Below are 20,387 nucleotides of genomic sequence, written 5' to 3' on the forward strand. Positions count from 1 at the left end.
TGAGTCTTAGAATCTGGAGTGTTTAGCAACTCCCATTCTTCTCAGGGTTTCAGAGAAAACTACCCCACTATGTGGTTTTCTTGGCAACAGTACATTAAAAAAAAACCCCACCAACTTCCAGTTTAGTCTACAGCTCTTGTATTTCCAGACAATCAAGTACTGAGCAGGTCCAATGCTGCTTAGCTTTTAAAAATCAGCTAAGGAGTATTTCCCCTTTATCTCTTCTATTTTAAGTTGCATATTGTAAAATAGATTTATATAGGTAGGAAGCTAGATATACTGTAGCAATCATAAGGTGTCTGGCTACTATATTGCTTGCCAAGGAAGTCGTGGAAAATTTAATGTGTCCACTTGGGAAATATTAAGATTGTTCTACAGTCCTGATCATGAACCCCCACAAAAAGCATTTTTAAAGCATCCTTAGGTAAAAACCTACTTGTGCCTAGGTAACATACACACAAATAACTGCAACAGAATAAAGGACTTGGATATAAACAAATCCCTAGGTGTCAAAACTGATAGGAAGAAAATGCCAATGTCTCTTTACTGAAATATTTCATTAAATATTTCAATGCGTCCTGAAGCATCATTATATACAGGATTCATAGCATTCTTGAGAGTTCAAATAATTTTGGTTTAATCTGCAGATCAGAACATAGTGGGCCAATTTTGAAAATTAAGGAAGTTTATTTGAAAAGAATGATCAAGGAACGTTATATAAATGATATACATATATAACATCTTACATGCAGGCTCTTCCTAAACCGATATTTGTAACATGATAGTAATCTGATATTATCTTAGCTATTGATCAAACAGAACTAACAGCGTACAGATAGATGTTCTAGAGATAGGGATAGGGAACTTCTTTCAGTCTGATGCTAGTGGTCTCACAGAAAAACCTTTAATTATCCACCCTTTTGCAACAGAAACAAAAGGTATACTGATCCTATTTTCATATTATATTGCAAAAATTATTTGGGGAAAAGTTGCTCAATTCAACAAAATAGATCGCTAACCATTAGTATATAAAATATATATATTTGTGCAAGTGACTTAAGAAAACATGACAGTTTGATTACAAAACCAGTAACCTGCTACCTCTCCCTATCTACCAGGATGTGGTAGAGAATCCAGAGACAGTTTACGTAACAATATTTACTGCTAGGCTGTCTATTTAATGCAAGCAACACAATCAGAGTACATGATCACATGAGATGCTGCATTAAATTATAGATTGCAAAATGAATTAGGCTGTTCTAATAATTGATTTTTGTTTTCTCAGACTCTGGTAATGGACTAATAAATTGACACTCTAAAAAGTCCAAGATTGATATATTTCCCTTCCTCCCCACACACACTTTCCTATACTTCTTTCTAAATATTTTCAGGATGTCCCTCTTTCAGTAGGTGGAAATCTTAGTTTTGGTTGATTTTGTTCATCAAAAGAAAGGACAATTATAATTTAAATTAAAAATGATTTTTCCTGATCATATCCAGGTGAGACCATTATAACACATTTATATTTAGAATATATCATTACTAAAATTGCTCTCTTCCAATTGGAATGAAGAAAGTTAAGTACCTTTTAAAATTTTAAAATAGAATTACATATAAAATGAAATATTAGGGCTTGTAATATTTAATTCTTTTAACTAGACTTGAAGTGGCATTTAAGCCATTAGTTAAATACTGCAAAGCAATGCACTTTTTTTCCTGTAATAAAATCTAGAAAATATACTTTGGTCTTCAACTTTATTGGACTAAAAGTTCTGAATTAAAACCCTTATGCTGAAGTCTTAAGTGCTTTCTATGCAGGCTCCAGTCTTCTCTTTTTCATTCCTTGGCCTTTTCGGTAGGGGCTACATTCAGCTGAAACAGAAAACAGTCATTCAGAAAAGGATTTAAAAAAAAATAAAAAAATTCCCCCCTAGTTTCTTTATCTACAACAGGAGTATCAAACTTGATTTCATTGAGGGCTGGGGCAGGCGTGGTCAGGGCGGGCGTGACCAGCATGATATCACTTGTGTTGGGGAGGCGCCTGTGGTGACCCAAGCACTCTACCAGCGAAAATGGGCTCCCAAACTCCATTTTCAGCTGGAATGGCCTGCAACCCTCTGCCAGCCTCCCGAGCTCTATTTTTGCGGGCAAAGGCACATTGGGCTGGTCCTTTGTCGGGGTGGGGTGCCATGGGCCAGATCTAAGCACCGGATTCGGCCCCTGGGCCTTGAGTTTAACACCCCTAATCTACAATAAAATGTATCCTCTTTCATTTTTCACCAATGCATTTTAAACAATTTTACTTCACAATTTTACTGACTTGCATATAATGCATAAGTTGGAATCACTGGGAAATATAAAGATTTTTTTTTCTCTGCACTCTGCAGGATTTAGACAGAGTTTAGATTCCCGTCCAGTTTCATGTTCTGAGCTATCCTATTTCACATACAACATGCCTCATAGTCTAGAAGCTGCATTTTAGCTGCTTTTCACGGAGACAATATGTTCTTTATTCTCTCCTATTACATGCATTCATCATATAGCCTAGTTAATATAGACAAAAGTTACTTGTTTTGCTATCTCTTTTACAGTTTACCTGGTAAGTAAGATTTGGGACTGGAGGACAGATGCCAAGATGAAGGTTTTATATTTGATTGCTGATTATTTATTCTTTGAGGGGTTCGGCTGCGAGTCATCATAGTATGGTGTCCAAGAGGTGAGCGTAAGCACTGGGCTGGCACTGCTGCTGTATCATCATCAGTCGCTTCCAAAGGAAAGTTCCAGAGTTCTGGATCATCTGTAATCGGTCAGGTATTGTTCAGTTATGTGTCTGATTCCTAATGGCTCTGGATTGTAATGGAAGCTGCGGTACTCAGGGGCAAACTCAAATATGTGAATGTTTAAATCTTGACCATGGAGACTCTCAGTCATCCAGGTCATGGTTATCCCAAAGGTGCTTTTTCCAGAGGCAACCTGACTTCCTGGTTTTTCTTTGAAGACATTTCGCTTCGCATCCAAGCAGCTTCCTCAGCTCACAATATAAATCCTTCCATTCCCCACTATCCTGTCCGAGCTGAAGAAGCTTCTTGGATGAGAAGCGAATCATCTTCAAGGAAAAAACAAGAAAGTCCAGTTGCCTCCCGGAAAAGCACCTTTGGGAGTTTAAAACTTGAGTTTTTCTAGAAAAAGGGAATGTGGATGAATAGATGGGTAACACCTTTGCTCCCAGTAACTGTTCATTATAAAGGCCCCTGGCTGTTTCTTCCTTTCACTACAGTCCTTCCCACAGTCCGCATTCAGCATCAAACCAGGTGTGTTAGGGAGGAGTTGCCTGAGAAAAGGATGCACATTGTATCATAATAATTGATGGTGCAAATACCATGAAAAAGCCATGAACTAATTGCCTTAAAGCCATTTTACACTCACCTGCAAGGAATTCTTCATCCACCACAGATTCCGGTTGTACAGAAGAGTTGCATTCCATGGCAGGGGAAATGGACGCCTCTGTATGCAGAGAACAATTGCTGAAAAAGTACAATGGTTACCTGCCTTTCTAAATTTGAGTATCAAATTTAGTATCAAAGTATCAACAGTATCAAGGTAGGTAAAACTAAATTGGTGATAGACAAATGGCATATCAGAGTCTTCCTGATTAAAGGAGAATCGGTGGTAGCTCAACGGTACAATTCCAAGTTGCTACAGATCTAGTTCCTACTGCTCTCTTTCTTCCCAGTTTAGTTTAGTTTACTTTGTTCTCATTGCACCTCATACAATGAAATCAAACACCACCTTCAGTGCACATTGAAAATAAAACACAAACACATCCTTCACCCTCCACACACTGAACTGAAAACTCCTGACACTGCATCAACACTGCACTATACAGCAGAATTCAAAAGAGCTACTGCCCTGGGATAGAAGCTGGTTTTCAGTCTATTTGTCCTTGTTTTTATTATTCTGTACAGTCTGCCAGATGGTAATACTGTAGTTCAAAAAAAGGGTGCCCAGGATGAGATGGATCTTTGAGAATGTGTTGAACTTTCTTAAGGCAATGGGAGCTCTAAAGCTCTTCCAAAGAGGGGAGAGGGCAACCAATGATCTTCTGGGCAATGATGTTAATCCTCTGGAGTGCTTTCCTATCTGCCACTATGCAATTGGCAAACTACACAGAGGTGCAGTAAATTAAAATAATCTCGATGGTGCAGCGGTAGAAGGTCACCAGCAGTTTTTCATCTAGTTGTTGTTTTCTGAGAAGTCTCAGGTAGTATAATCTCTGCTGGGCAATGTAAGCACCCCAGATCAGGTCCCCTTTTATGGTAAGGGCTGGATATCTGATCTGTTATAGTCCACTATAAGCTCCTTGGTCTTATTGGTGTTGAGGACCAAGTTATTGTCTCCACACCACGAAAGCAACCGGTCCACCTCATCTTGGTAGGCAGACTCATCCCCCCAGGAGATGAGTCCCACCACTGTTGCATCATCTGCAAATTTAGCAATAGTATTACTAACGTGAGTGGGAATGCAGTCATGCACAAAAAAAGTTTAGAGTAAGGGACTCAACACGCAACCCTGTGGTGTACCAGTGTTAAGAATAAGGGCTGAAGAGGTGTGATTCCCTAATCTGACCCTCTGTGAGCGGCCAGACAGGAAATCCATAATCCAAAGGCAGATTGAATAAGAAGTCCAGAAGTTTAGACACTAGTCTATGTGGAAGAATGGTGTTAAATGCAGAACTAAAATCTACAAAAAGCATCCTCACATAGCCCTCCCGCTGTTCTAGATGAGTCAGAGCAGTGTGAAGAGTGATGGCTATAGCATCCTCTGCGGATCTATTTTTTCTGTATGCAAACGTGTTTATCAAATGTATGCGGAAGACCAGAAATGATGTGCTGCCAGCAGACCAATTTCTCAAAGCACTTCATGAGGATAGGAGTGAGTGCCACTGGTCTGTAATCGTTGAGGTTATTGATAGGGAACTTCTTCAGCAGCGGAACAATGGTGGAAGCCTTCAAATAAGATGGAATAGTGGACTGGGATAAAGACCGATTGAAGATCCTGGTAAAGGCTCCAGCCAATGATCAGCACAGACTTTAAGCACTCGGCCAGAGATACCATCAGGACTGGCAGCCTTTCTAGGGTCCACAGCCCTCAGAATGCTCCTCACCTCCTGTTCCTCCACAATGAGGTGGGGGCTACAATTGGCTGGTGGTTGTATTTTATCTGCCTCTGATGTCTGCACTTCAAAGCGAGCAAGAAATGATTCAGTTCCTCTGCCAATGAAGCATCCCCCTCAGCAGGGATGACATTGGTCGGTTGATGGTTTGTAATTTGTTGAATCCCTCGCCACACCTGCCTCATGTTATCGCTATAAAAATTACCCTCAACCTTCCTCTTATAATCAGTCTTAGCCTTCCGAATACCTTTCTTCAGATTAGCCCTGGCAACACTGTATCTTGCCCCATCACTGGACTTAAAGGCCTTGGTCCTGTTACGCAGGAGGTGCTGGACTTCCTTGGTCATCCAGGGTTTCTGATTGGGATAGATCCTAATACGTTTATCCACGGTGATAGTATCTGTGCAGTGTTTGATATAGCACAGGACAGTTGCAGTGTGCTCCTCTAGGTCAGGGTGGAATACTGCAATCATGTCATCCCTTACTCCTTTTCTCTAGACTAGCCATACCCTGTACCTTGACCTTTAATTCTGCAAGCTGAAATATCTGACTGGATCTGCTGTTTCTCCTGCATCTGCTGTCGGAACTTCTGTTGAAGCTGCTTCTGTCGTAGCTTCCGGTGGTGAGTTGCGTTGTAATCCAAGGGCAGCAACATCCTGTGATAACAGAATATAAACCAAGAGGGATTATCCCTGGAGTTCATTAATAACATTTCCTCAGGCTAGATGGCAAGGCATGTTTATGGCATATTAAATTTCAACTCCGTGATACTTTCCTTCTTATAATAGCACTTAGCAATAGCACGTAGACTTATATACCGCTTCACAGTGCTTTACAGCCTTCTCAAAGCAGTTTAGAGTCAGCACGTTACCCCCAACAATCTGGGTCCTCATTTTATCAACCTCAGAAGGATGGAAGGCTGAGTCAACCTTGATAACTTGCTTAATAACTTACTTGAGATCCAGGAATACCAGTATAAGCTCATGAGAGAGGTATTCATGCTGGATAATAAATTCTGAAAGCAGAATGTTAGTTCATCCAGAGGGCATCAGACTGGATATGTACAGTACTTTACCAATGTTGTACCCACTTAGGAAACATTTAGACCAGGGTTGTCAAACTCAATTTCATTGAGAGTCGCATCAAGGTTGTGTTTGACTTCCGGAGGCTGGGGTGGGCGTGGCCAGGGTGAGCGTAGCTAGCTTGACATCACTCATGACCTGAGTGCCCTGCCAGAGAAAACGGGCTCCCAAGCTCTGTTTTCGCTGGCAGAAGCACCGTGGGCTGGTCCTTCACTGTTTCCAGGGTGGCTCCACAGGCCAGATCTAAGTACCCCACGAGCCCCCAGGACCTGAGTTTGACACCCTTGATTTAGACTATCTTTCTTCCCGGCAGAATTCCCAAAAGCACTCCTACATTACTTTTTCTTTCCCTCCTGCCAGAACAAAAGTAGAATATCTGACAACACCCAGGAACTTCTTGCTAAATTAAAGTTCAGAATACATTTCACAGCAACTTTCTAATGTCATTATGAAAAATTTAAAATTTCAAACTGCGTGCCCGAGGGGAAAAAAAAATCTAATGAAGCTGCTAACCTGTTTTGGTTTTGTTCAACAGCATTCAAGGGAGAAGCCAACTTGCGAGGTTTGCTTGGGGTTGACAAGGAAAAGAACTTCTGGTCTTCACTTCCTTTTTGCAGGCAGCTGTTATATCTTGCCTTCTCTATAGTAGGATCATAGTCCTGTCTTTTAACTTTGCCCAAATCTAAATCTGGAGGCATCTAGCAAAAGGATAAAACAAAAAAGCCACTCAAGTAGAAAAGTTCTGAAAATAGTAGAAGCTTTTCACAGTATTTATCAGGGGGAAGCTGCTCAGCAAATACCCCCACACACACCCCAGTCCAGAGGTGAAGCTACCCGGGAAACAAGTGGTATTTTGTGCAGAATTTGCCTCTTCACATGACACTTTTAGCCAATGCTGTAAACTGAGCTAATGTGGGTTATTTATCTGTTTAAAGCAAATTACAGTTACTCTTAGTGCCGTGTACCCTGTAGATCACCTTTGGCTTTTTTTGATTTTTATGACAATTTATTTATTTTAAACATTTTTATAGACACTCATCTTATAGCAAACTCTGATCAGTCTAGAGCGCCTTTGCACCCACATGAGATCTAAATCCAGCCCATCTTGAATTCTGTTGACTCTTATCTACCGCCAATTTGCTGTGACCTCTTGTTGAGGGTGTAAGCATGCAATCATTTGAACCACAGACTCCTGAATTCCTGAAAGACAGGTCTTCACTGCTTTATGGAAGGTTAGGAACAAAGAGGCCTGCTGAACTTTGGGGGAAGGTTTCTATAGAGTGGGGCTGTCCCAAAAAAGACACACTTCCTACCCCCCATGGGACGGCAATGTTTAAAATGAGGGACTAGGAGCTTGCCCACCCTATCTAGCCTGGCAGAATAGGTCAATGACTTTAGAGAAAGGGAATCCTGCAAATAATGTATGCCTGTGCCATATAGGGCTGTATAGGTACTAGCTAGCAGCTTGAATTGCACTCAGAAAAAAAATTGGAAGTCAGTGCAGCTCCTTTGACAGAGGTGTTAATTGGCAGACCCAGAGGCACCCATCACAGTGCATCCTGCGGCATTCTAGACCAGTTGAAGTATCTGGGTGGTCTTCAAGGGTAGCTCTATGCAGAACACATTGCAGTGATCTAAATGGGAGGCGATCAAGGCGTAAGCACAGCCTCCCAGTGAAGGAAAGGGTGCTGTGAGTCCAGGAGACGCCCAAGTTGCTCACCAGCTCAATTCAGGAAAATACCACCCATCTACTCATCTGGATTTGGCGGACCAAAAACCCAGAGTCATTTCATCTCACCAGGGTGAATCATCAGTTCCTCTACACCCGGACCCTTCCAGCCTTCAGGTATTTGTCTAGTACTGCCACAGCAACATCTGTCTGGCTGAGAGTGGAGATATATCATTGGGTATCATCAGCGTTGCAAAGCCCTAGCGCTCGACCTCTCTCTGTATACCAGGGGAGTCCAACTTGATTTCATTCAGGGCGACATCAGGATTGTGTTTGTTCTTGGGGAGTCTGGGGTGGGGTGGGGGAAGGCCAGGGTGGGTGTGGCCAGCTCGATGTCACTTGCGTCAGGGAGAGACTGTGGTGGCCCAAGTGCTCTGCCAGCGAGAACGAGCTCCCGAGCTCCATTTTTGGCTGTGACGGCCTCCTGAAACTCTCTGCCAGCAAAAAACGGAGATCGGAAGGGCCGCATGCAGCTCTCTCAAGCTCCGTTTTCGCTGGCAGAGGCACCGTGGGCCAGTGCTTCACTATTTCCAGGGCAGCCCCGTGGGCCGGATCTGAGCATCCCGTGGGCCGGGATCCTTCCCATGGGCCTTGAGTTGGACACCCCTGCCTTACACCAACACCAGCTGGAACCGACTGGAGAGGAAGGAGGAGAACCATCCTAACACAGTGCCTCCCAGCCCTCAAGGCCAATCCAGGATACCACGGCTGAAGGTATCAAAAGCCACTGAGGGCCAGGAAGGCTAGAATGGTTGCCCCACTTTCATTCTGAGCCCTCCGAAGGTCACTGATCAGCGCAGGGGTCCCCAAACTTGGCAACTTTAAGACTTGTGGACTTCAACTCCCAGAATTCCTCAGCCAGCTATATTGGCTAAGGAATTCTGGGAGTTGAAGTCCACAAGTCTTAAAGTTGCCAAGTTTGGAGAGCTTTGGACTAAGTGCAACCAATGCCATTTTAGTGCTGTTTTCTGGTCCGAACCCAGACTGAAAAGGATCCAGATAATTCGCTATATCCAGGGCCATTTGCAGCTGCCAGCCAACAACCTTCCCTAAAAGGGGAACATTTGAGACTAAAGTTATCCAATTACAGGTTTTTAAAAGTACATAAATCATGGTAACGTTGTGCCAATGGTAAGAGATATTGAATGAGGAATCTTTAGACAGCTTATAAGTTTAGTGTAATCTTAGACACGATCATGCAAAAATAAATACACGTTCAATTGACCTTGCTTTTAGGCAAATAAATAAATAAATGAACCACAGGTTCAAGTTAATTTATCCGAAGGGCCATAAGGTAGAAAACAATATTCTCTAAGGTCCACATAAAAATCACATGAAGGTACGTGTGTTTTTGTGCATGTTACAGAATCTTATTCAAAATAAGTCCCCTCCAAAAAGAACCTTGTTTTATATAATGCTAGAATAATGATGTAATACTTTTGGCTTAGTTCTGAGTAATAAGGAACAAAAGGGAACATTTCTAATAGGAAAAAAGCCGAATGGTGAAATCTGGTGATTATGAAAAATAAATGATGCAAGTTGCTATTGCTTTTACAATTTGTGCTCGCTCCAGAATTTGGCATTTTTACTTTCTTCGAAACCTGCTCTCCTCCCCTCTCCCCCCACCCCCCCCCCATAACATACCTGACGGGGGAGCTTATTCACTGAGCGCAAGTAGTCTTTATCCAAAATACAGTTCCCAAGAGCATTACCAAAGCACCTGAAGAGACAGATGGCTGCTTCTTAAAACGTAATTCTCTTTTGCATAACAAAAAACATTGTGTGTGCACGTTACTCTTACTTCAGTGCCCTCTTCAAACCATCTGTGACAGCCTCTTTCCTTGCTTTTTCAAGGGACAAGGCCTTAGATTTCAAGCCTTCACTTACTCCGTAGCCAACATCTTCATGGTAAGCCCCATCCTGCAATAAGAGTAGGTTATACTATATTTCCTCTTCCTATAATTACCTTCACAATGCCTTTCTTAATATTTGAAGGGAAAAAAATGAATGGATGACTGTGGTGCGTTCAGTTTTTCTGGAACCTATTGGGTTTTGGATACTTAATCTGCAGTATTGCACCAAATCAATCTATTTTAATTCTTCAAGGCAAGTGTATCTTTGGCCTATAACAAAGAGGCAAATAAATATAAGTGGAATAACTTCTTCAGCATTAAATAACCCCTTTCAACCAGTAACAGAACTGACAATAGTAACAGTTTTATGTAACAATAGACTCTCTCCACCTGACTATAAATAGTACCTTCAAGAGTTCTTATTGTGCACATTTAGATATAATTTAACTCAGCAGTACCCAACCTTTCTGGCTTGTCAGCCCAGCAGGGTAGGAGGGATGTTTCCATGCAAATGGCAGCCGCACAAATTCTTGTGCACAGTCCATTTGTTTGAGCAGCAGGAGCATATGCGCGCCACACTCATAAACTGAGCTACATATGCAAGCCTGTGCACCTGCAGCTCGCGCAAGTGGAGCTATGCACACATGGCTCGCCCACTGCTGGTGTGGCCCGGTTCCAAACAGACCATGGCCCGGTAGTGACCTGCGGCCCAGGGGTTGGGGACCGCTGATTTAACTGTCTGTCTCTAAAAACTCCACTTTATTAGAACACCCACCCATATGTGCATGCTTACTTTAAGTTGAACTTTCACAAAGGCACAAACACCCACATAGAATTTGCCATTATTTAGATCAACAAAATCTGCAAAAGGAAGGAAGAAGAAAAAAGTTACACTAAAGAGGCAAGAGGCAGTAACAGAAATACATAAAAATGCATATGAGTTGTTGTTTTTTTTAAAGACCTCTGATAGCTTTTATTTATCGGTGGCACAGTGGTTAGAGTGCAGTACTGCAGGCCACTTCTGCTGACTATCAGCTGCCTGCAATTTGGCGGACTGAATCCCACCAGGCTGAAGGTTGACTCAGCCTTCCATCCTTCCTAGGTGGCTAAAATGAAGACCCAGATTGTTGGGGGCAATAGGCTGACTCTGTAAAACCGCTTAAAGAGCACTAAAGTAAAGCACTATAAAGCACAATATAAGCCTAAGTGCTACTGCTACAGCTATTTTTGAAAACTAAGACCAAACACAATACAAATTATATAAACAGGAAGCAAGAAAATGCGCTTAACTAAAATTAAATTCAATGGTGTCTGGTCATTTTCATCGTTTTAATAAACAGCTATTTACGGTTAGCACTTATTGATTATAAGATACCATATTTGAGGTAAACAAAACCTCCATAAATATTATTCGATGTTAATTAGAAGTACCAAACAGGCTTTTATTTTTCACTGTATCGTCTATCAGTATCAGACCTTTCCTAATAGACTACTACAGCAAAAAGCAAAAGAATACATTCAGGTGAAATGATGAATACAACCTTTCTTGTGTTGTTAAGACAGAGGCAGAGGTGTGGGGGGAGGCAAGTCATTTGTGCGTTCAGGCCTGGGAAAGCCGAGCGGCGGTAGGCCGGGGTGGGGGCGCGAGGAGAGCAACCACAGGAGGCTCGTCTTCATATCTCTTGGGTTGCCTGCAGCCTGCGCAATGTACTGGGATTACCTGACTTACGTTCTGTGTAGGTCCAGAGTGTGGCAACTAAGGGACTGGCAGACTGCAGCTGCTGCTAGATACCATCGGTCCCTGCATGTTTGCTGGCTTGGGGGAGGGCAGGGCACCTAGCCGGGCTGATCACCCTGAAAATAAGTCCTAGGGCTTATTTTGGGGCACAAAAGAAAATAAGACTGGGTCCACAAACTCCCAATTTCAAAAAGTGTAAAGCATTGCAGGTGACAGAGGCTGGAGGTGGAGAAAAGCAATCACAGAAGGAAAGGTAATTTGGGAGGCAGTGAGCACCAATAACAAAAGTGCAACAGAGTTCAAGACTTGGGAATATTGTACAGACTGGATCTGGCCACAAGGAACAATTTTAGACAAGTATCAAATTAGAAAACCAAATAATAAATATGAGTGCTTGAGAATACTAGCAAAAGACACCTAAAAACTGTAACTAGTAGAATAAGAGGCTATTGTGGTGCTTCCACTTAAGAGGTAAGAGAACTACAACATAGATAAGCAAAACAGCTTTCTGGCTGGCAAATACAATCTAAAATAATGAATATACATCGATTTTATTTGAGGTTTTATTTAAGGTATTTAAGGTTGACTCAGCCTTCCATCCTTCTGAGGTGAGTAAAAAGTGGACCCAGATGGTTGGGGGAAAGAAGATGGTCTCTCTGTAAACCGCTTAGAGAGGGCTGTAAAGCACTGTGAAGCGGCATATAAGTCTAAGTGCTATTGCTATTTTATCTGCAAACCAAAGAATTCTTGGCCACCCTCTTACTTCAAGGTCTCAAGTTGCCTAAGGAAGAAAGGCAATTCTATAATTCCTCATAACATTTCTCATGCTATTCTACAATGGATTTTTATCAGGAACACATGGGAAATAAAGCAAAACTGCTTCCTAACTTTCTCCACGTGGAAATCTTATTACCAGTTCAAAGAAGCTTCCCTGAGCAGAGCAGTATTGCAAAACTCCCAACCTTTTCTTTTGCATTTTATCAGAATTGCCTTTACGGTGGGAATATTTTGCTCACATTTTCAACCAAAACAAGTTCTTATTGGACTCACCAACGTTCTGCTGAGTGACAGAATGAGCCCAGCCATTGTATCCAAACATTTCATTGGCCAGGCTGATGACTCTGTGCCCCTCTATGTAGCAAACCTGAGACCAGAAAGAAATACGTTTTGCTGTAGCCTATCAAAGATCCATTTTTATCTCATATTCAAAAGGGATCTATTGCTATGTAATATAATTTATAAGTGATGTAGCACAGGAAAAACCATAAAGAAGCAGGTACATTTTAACAGGGATTACTTTTTATGTTTACCAACGTGGAGACAGACACTGTTTTCACGTAAATTGCTCTGTACATGACAGCTATATATAAATATTAAAGTGATCAAATGGATTCTATTTCAGGAGGAGAAAGCTGGTAATATCTCAAAATCTAGGCCAGAGTGTGGGATGGGATATATAGGGAACAAGGGTGGGATTGAGCATTATATGCGTCATGCTCCTTTTAATGTGTGAAAAGCTGTTCAAGATTCGATGTGACAGAACATGAGATGCTTTGGTCAGCTAGTTGGGCAAAATAGACAGTCCTGGACTTACAACAATTCGCTTAGTGTCCATTCAAAGTTACAATGGCACTGAAAAAAGTGACTCACGACCGTTTTTCACACTTATGTCCGTTGCAGCACCCCCATTCGGATGCTTGACAACTGACTCACATTTATGATGGTTGCAGTGCCCCAGGGTCATCTGACCCCCCCCTTTTGCAACCTGACCATGAAGTCCATGGGGAAGCCAGATCCACTTAACAACCGTGTGCCTCATTTAACGACTGCAGAGACTCATTTAACAAATGTGGCAAGAAAAGCCGCAAAATGGAGCAAAACAAATTTCTCACTTAGCAGCAGGAATTTTGGTCAAAATTCCTTAGCAACAGGAATTTTGGCCCTACACACAAAATACAACATTGTACTAAAAACCTGGCATTTAGAGCCATTTTGCCCAGGATTACGTTTATTTTTCTCTTGAAATCTCTGGTCAGCAGTTCTAATTTGGCAGCCTGAAGGTTAGTACCGATTCTCAACAATCTGGTCGAGTGAGGCTAGCTGTTGACAGCTATACAGTACAAGTTTTTTTTAATTAAAAAATGTGTTAAAGCATCTTCACAAGTTACTCCAAACCTATCAGGGTCACATCTCTGGGGTTAAAAGGACGCTTTTCAGTACAAAGGAAAGGAAAGCTCTTAATCTCTAGTTTGTACCTTCTGTCCTCCTCCGGCTTGTCGGCTACTGATGTATTCTGGACCCAGCCTCTGCCGCAGAGCAGCCTGAACAGCCTGATACTCATCTGCTGTGTACTGGCACTTCACACAAACACAAAAATCAACAGATTTAAGAAGAAGACCTTGCTGTCTTCTTGCCTCTTCCGGTTCTTTCCATTTCAAGCTTTAATTTGCTCACACTTAGGTCTTTTTCTGAAAGAATAAACTGCCCTGTTGTGATACTGTCATAAATTATAAAATGATAAAAGTAATATCTTTTAGAGTTCACTCCAGAAGTCTCGCTATCTTAATGCAAGTTGAAGAGATAATTGTATCAGCATATTGCCTAGTATTCCTCACCAAGAAGCAACTTATGAATTAATCCAAAAAAAGACCTAAACCCTCAAACTTCAAAATTGTACAAAGTCTTCTTTGTAAAATAATCTCAATAATACCTAGCTTCATTTTTTCTGCATAGGATACAAAATACATTGGGATTATTTCAGAAAGATTGATTAGTGCCAACCTGATTTTCATCCAGGCCTTCTCCCATTAAAATTTCTAAGTAAGTTTGCTCCAGATTTGTTACGATGATGTAGAAACCATATTCTTATCCTTAATAAATGTTGCACAATGCTTCATCCCTGAGAAGATGGGCAGCAAACTAATTAAAAGCAATGATATACTGACCTGTCCAAACCACGTATTGGGTGTGTCACTGGTGTTGCCATTTCCATCTTTTGCCATTTCTACCTTGGACATCCTTCCAAAAATATATATATTAGAATTAGAATATTCTTTATTGGCCCGGTGTGTTTGGACACACAAGGAATAAGCTCTCAGTGTACATACAAACAGCAAAACGATAGGTCATCAATTATAAATCATAAGATACAAACAACAAGTGATAAACCATAAGATACCAATAGCAAAAGGTAAGTTCCATTAATACATTTGAACCAATAGGAATCCCAAATATTGCAAAGAACTAATGTGAAGGTATTTCCTCAGAATTAACAGAGCAGGATATCCAACAGAAGCTCTGCACAAATTTTGTTCTTTTTCCAGAACTTGACTTTTCCTAATACAACTTTCTGGTTTTTCTTTGAAGAAGTTTCGCTTCTCATCCAAGAAGCTTCTTCAACTCTGGTTTATGTTACATTCTTACTAGCACTGATGACCTAGTTTGGGTCATGAAATGCCTGCAAGATAAGCAAGTTCAGAGAGCACCAAGGACCCCCTCATTCCAACCCTGAGCCACAAATATTCTCCTTTATTAGTAGGATCAGCCTGTTTGCTATCTAGCTGAGCAAATTGAGTAAGACGTTTTATCAACTTACGTGAAAGTAGGATTCCTTGAACGCAAAGGGACCGAAGGAATTTGGAATGGCAGCTCTGAAGGAGAAGGGACGATCGTTGAGAGCCCCTTTTATCCAGTCCCTACAAGGCAGCTGTTAAGGGCACCACCCGTCCGGGCAAAAGATAAATTAAGCCCGAGGCCACCGAGACCCCGCCTTGGACTCCCCTAAGATAAAAGAGCAGGCGAACTTCCCGCTCGGGCGGACTGCGCTTGCGCCGGACCGCCTCTCGCGCTCGGGGGCGGAGCATGGAAGGACTGGCATAGGAAAGGGAGCATCCGGGACGTGTCTGGGTGCCGCCCGGGCCTTCTCGGAGAAGGCGGGAGAACGTTTCGGCAGCGAGCTTCTATTGGTCTAAAGGTGAGAGGGAGAAGGGGAGGGGGGGAAAGGAGCGCCACGCGCCTCTCGTGATTGGTAGGCTTGGGTGGGTGGGGCGTTGAAGCGCTACCGCGAGCGAAGGACGAGGTGAGTCGACATTCGGGAAAAGGAGGGAGGGAGCAGGGAGTGGGCTGCGCGTGCCGGGCACTGATCGACCGGCCGATTGATTTCCGCCCCGACCCAGCTCGGCGGGCAGACTCGGAAAGGGCGGGGAGAGCCTCGCCGGAGCGTCACACGCCAGCGGGCGGGGCCAGCGACGAGAGGGGCGGGAGCCTGCCTGGATCCGCGTTTTGCGCCGCGGCTGGAGGCGCGGGCGGGGAGCCACTGGCCGAGGTGAGGAGGCGCTGCCCGAGGCGGGCAGGGTTGTAGCGGGGCGAGGAAAGCGGGTTTGCTCCGGGACGCCGGCTGTACGGCTGACAGGTAACGGCGGCCATTTGGGAGCGGCCGGGAATTCCGGCCCTGGGTCTTTTATTACCGGGCTTACGAGCCGAGCGGGATCGAGCTGGCTGTTGGGGCGAAGGATCCTGGCGGTGGGGGATGGATGTGGGTGTGGGGAGGGGAAGGGAGCCCTCGGGGCGGGGCCTGCCCGCTTTGGTCGTGAGGCTCCCGCCCGGCCTCCCTCCCCCGGCTCAGGGCCCGTCAGCTGCCCTACGGAAGAGGAAGGTGTCCCCCCCCCCCCTTCAAGGCCTGCCGGGGTCCCTCGACCTGGAGAAGGTGCTTCGCCTGGGAGGCTCTTCGTCCTGGCTCCGTGCCTTGGCATTGAGGGTCCGAGCCCACCCGGGAAAGAGGAACTCCCTGTGAGCCCTCACCCACCCGCCGGTCCCTCTATGAGCCTTTTCTTCACAATCCGTGGAATTACGGTCCCATCTTTTTAAAAAAAAAAAATAATGGGGGGGGGTTTCTTGGGACGAAGCTGTCAGCCGCGGCTCATCATTATCCCGTCCTGGCGATGATTGACACCTCGGAGATAAAAAAAAGAAAATCTGGACACGTCTTATCAATGTCAAGCCGGCCCGACCCTGTTTTGGTCTCTTAGGGGCTTTAAGGTGGCCCTCGGTGATCTCCGAAGGAGATGTGATGGTCCTTAATTGGATCGATGGATGTAACAAGTTGTGCCTCACTTGAGCAACTGGATCCTTTTTGGACCTTTGCAGAGAATCCTAAGCAGTTAGCTGTTTGATGGGCTTATAGGTTCAGTCTCACTTAACGGTACTTAATTCTTTCCTCCACTAATAAAGCTCTTTGAAAATATGTGGTCAATGCTGTAGTACAGGGGTCTCCAACCTTGGCAACTTTAAGCCTGGAGGACTTCAACTCCCAGAATTCCCCAGCCAGCAAGCTGGCTGGGGAATTCTGGGAGTTGAAGTCCTCCAGGCTTAAAGTTGCCAAGGTTGGAGACCCCTGCTGCAGTAGATAAGATATTAAAGGGGTGATTTTTTTTTTAAAGTACAGATTAAGGGTACTGAAAGATAGGGTTGCTTGGTTGGGGGGAGCCTGGCAACTCTTGTCATTTCCTTTTTTTAAAAATCCTATTAAAAATATGCCTGGTTGCCTTTGTCAATTTAAATAGATAGCACCCTTATAGATGCAGAAGTTATCTGTTGAGAATTACTCTTATACATCCTATTGCATAAAGGAATATTAACTTTGACATGTAGACATCATTTTAAAACTCATTTGAAATCAAATATTCCACAACAATTAAACTTTGAATTAAATCAGAATAATGAATTTAAATGTTTTGATTTGATTGGTCCAAAAGAGGTGTTAGAAGCGCTTTAATAGATGTCTGTTGTCTTACATCTTTGGCTTGGTTTGTAATAACTGACATATTGTAGACCTTTGTCTCTATTCAGATAAGATTTTGCTATTTTTGGTTAGGCAGAAAGCAGAGCAAACAGTTTTCTTATTAAAAAAATATGACTAAATGGAGTAAGTCCTCTCATAAAAGGGTGATGTCTATTTTTACTTTACCTTCTAGAAAACAGTAGGAATGGTTTGCTACATTTAACATTGATTTAGATATCATTTATTATATTTCAGGCCAGAGAGAAAATATGATAGGGAGGAAGGCCGCCCTGAATTTAATAGCTTTTTGTTCGTACTCTAGCAAGCACACTTTAATATGTGATACACCCTGCTTAAGCCACTGCTTAGAACAAGGGGTAGCTGCTTTTTATTAAATGACTCATTGCATTTTATGAAATCCAGTGCACTTTAGTTACACAAGAAACAATAAATGGTATTGCGTATAGTAAGAAATCAGCAGCTTTCTTCTCTTTGTTCTGTTCATGAGGAATTGTAATTCTGTTCAGAGTTCCATTGTTGTCTAGTGCTCGAAGGATAGCAAACAACCACCATTTAAATGTTTCTTTGCATCTGATCCAGTTGGGGCTTGAAGACGGAGAACCACCATATGATACATGTTCCAATAATCTCAGAAGGCTCGTCCTTGTTATCTGTTTTTATTTCAAGCAGCAAAGCTCTCTGTTAAAGTCTAGTCCTGTGATCTAAGGCTTTCTCCTCTCCCTCCAGGCCTTCCACTTTGCAAATGTAGATCATCCTTTTTGGGGAGTTAACCATTTTTTATCTGGTCTACTCCTTGATGACCAGGAAGATATTTGACAATAAGCCTCATTTCCCATTCCATTCCAATTATATTATGCCAGTGGGGAAAAATGAGTCTCTACCCCCTATTAACATTCATTTAAAATATGTTTTTGAGCCTTGGTCTTGTCTAGTCCCCATGCTATTATGCTATTTTGTAGACTTATCCTTTAAATGCTTACTTGAAGGACATTTTGTACATCAAATATGTTATTTTAACCGCTTCTTTATTAGTTAGCGTAAAATAAAAACATGTTCTGTACGACAGACCAGGGTATTTTTGTCAGAAGTATTTTAAAAGTTATATTTTTTTTGTAAGTATAAAGAAAATGTGAAAGAATGGTGCAGTATTTCAAAATTAACATTAAAGAAAAGCTTGAAATTATAACTTTCAATTATTTTGAAAGTTCTGAGTCTGTATAGCAGAAATAGGATTAAACAAAGTTAAGGAGCCTATCTAGAATTCTGTTAAGCATCAGGAGAATATTCAGTAACTTACTATGATGGATACTTTGATCATATTTTGTTTGTAGTGCAAAACCAATGGGGAAGCCAGATTCATTTGTCAAGAAAGTTGTAAAACGGGGCAAAATTCACTCAATGTCTCACTTAGCAATGGAAATTTTAGACTCAGTTGTGGTCATAAGTCAAGGACTATCTGTAAGTGTGGAAAAGAAGATAGCTGTCTTTTCACTGCTTGTGAAAATCTATCTGAAATTACTTAATGGAATGTGGATAGGTTTTGGTTCTCATTATACCACATTACTGATAGTATCAGTGGCTCTGCTAGGAGTGTATCTTTTGCTGCATAATCAGGATTTTATACCAGTTGAATATTCTATAATCATAATGGTTCTTTTTAAAAATCTGCTTCTGATAACAGCTTAGTTTTCTTCTAAAGAGAGATTCAGAGGGAAAATTTTCATGCAGACTTGCTTTTTTAATATAGTAGCAACTGGTATGATTGTATAATTATGAGTAACTTCTTTTAATCAATGGTAGAATAAGCGATCTTGAGAAATCCATACAGAAAACTGGAGAAGTCAATATAGTAATGGAGGGTCAGTTTAATGTAGTGTAATTCTGGTGCTGCCACTTCATAAGCTAGATCGGTGTCAAACTGGCAGCATGCATGCCAGATGTGTCATGTGCAGGCCACGTCCATTCTAGCTCCGTGAATGGGAATAACATCAGGAAACATCCAATGACTGCAACATGACACAGTGAGTTTGACACCTGTGAGCTAGATGAAGAAAAATAATTAGTTGACTTGACAACCAATGTCAAGATTTTAACCAAGTACACGTGATCCTTTCTGAATCTTGACCTGTTTTTTTTTTCTTATTTGTTGCCTTGTGGATTTCTATTTTTGTACATTGTATATTCAACTACTGTGTATCAGTAGTTTAATGAAAATGGTTTCACAAGGTGTTGATGATCAGAATCTGAATATGTATCAGAAGCAGTATAAAGCCCGTTTATACTTTTCATTGTTTTGCCTAACTTGTACCTAAATCACAGGATAGAATGAGATCTCTGATAAAAAAATATCATGTTTTCTTGCTGTTTTAATGGATATTTCAGCCCCACTTCTTAACAAAAATCAGTTCCAAAATACCATTAATAAAAATAAAGGGCAAATAAATAAAATGAGCATTATAGAATTGCTGTTTGCATTTATAAGTCATAATTTTTAGTATCTGTTCAGTGATGAGATCAGACTTGCTTATGTTGTTGCTTCATGTCAAAATAAATGACACTGAATTGCCCCAGTCTAAATAGTTCTGTAATAAGATTTTAGATAACAGGTAACACAGCTTGTGTTACCTGTACCTTCTCTGTTTCTCCAGGGACAATTTGCACATAGTTTGTATCTCTTTCCTGCTCTCCTCCTTGTGTTTTTATCTGGTTCTTGCTGTGCATGGATGTGTTTTTAGCTCACCCTATTATATCTTGGCTTCTCCACCCACTGCAATTTTATTTTTTTAGTTAGTGAGTGAGAAACAAAAATGCCTCTGTGACAACTCTAATTTGAATGTGCCTTGACAAACTGTATAATTAAGTACTTTTGTGCAGATCCTGGGAGCAAACAAATCCCAACTCCCGAGAGTTAGTCAGGGTCTGATTTCCAGCACTGACTTCAAGCATGTATCTCCATCTAGAGATGTGACATAGTGCAGCTTATCCAAAGCGGAAGGAATTCAGGATCTGTCT

General features: G+C 42.0%; 2 protein-coding genes across 12 annotated transcripts in view; one reads left to right on the top strand and one right to left on the bottom strand.

The window, feature by feature from the left end:
• Positions 1-667: 667 nt before the first annotated feature.
• RAD52 (RAD52 DNA repair protein) lies at positions 668-15,467 on the bottom strand. 2 transcript variants are annotated; one of them, XM_087935054.1, is made up of 12 exons: positions 15,171-15,467; positions 14,521-14,593; positions 13,831-13,932; positions 12,626-12,719; positions 10,631-10,698; positions 9,786-9,904; positions 9,629-9,704; positions 6,769-6,953; positions 5,690-5,829; positions 3,427-3,504; positions 2,597-2,797; positions 668-1,872 (listed from the first exon to the last, which is right to left on the bottom strand). In XM_087935054.1, exons 2-12 carry the CDS (start codon positions 14,590-14,592, stop codon positions 1,811-1,813), a joined length of 1,197 nt encoding a protein of 398 aa, XP_087791180.1. In that variant the 5' UTR covers position 14,593; positions 15,171-15,467; the 3' UTR covers positions 668-1,810. The 2 variants fall into 2 exon arrangements, with proteins under 2 accessions (XP_087791180.1, XP_087791181.1); XM_087935055.1 differs by lacking the exons at positions 13,831-13,932; positions 14,521-14,593; positions 15,171-15,467 and adding an exon at positions 13,974-14,164.
• Positions 15,468-15,631: 164 nt separating this feature from the next.
• ERC1 (ELKS/RAB6-interacting/CAST family member 1) overlaps positions 15,632-20,387 on the top strand; it is a 140,653-nt gene continuing 135,897 nt past the window's right edge. For 3 of the 10 annotated variants that reach the window (XM_087935046.1, XM_087935048.1, XM_087935052.1), the window contains exon 1: positions 15,669-15,986. The gene's annotated coding sequence lies outside the window, so the exon portion shown is untranslated. Of the gene's footprint in view, positions 15,987-20,387 lie in introns of all 10 variants that reach the window. The other 7 variants (XM_087935045.1, XM_087935047.1, XM_087935044.1 and 4 more) reach the window with 5 other exon arrangements.

This window comes from Pseudonaja textilis, chromosome 5 (assembly GCF_049901715.1).
Source record: "Pseudonaja textilis isolate UNSWEBS1 chromosome 5, rPseTex1.2, whole genome shotgun sequence".
In the NCBI taxonomy this organism is placed as follows: Eukaryota; Metazoa; Chordata; class Lepidosauria; order Squamata; family Elapidae; genus Pseudonaja; species Pseudonaja textilis.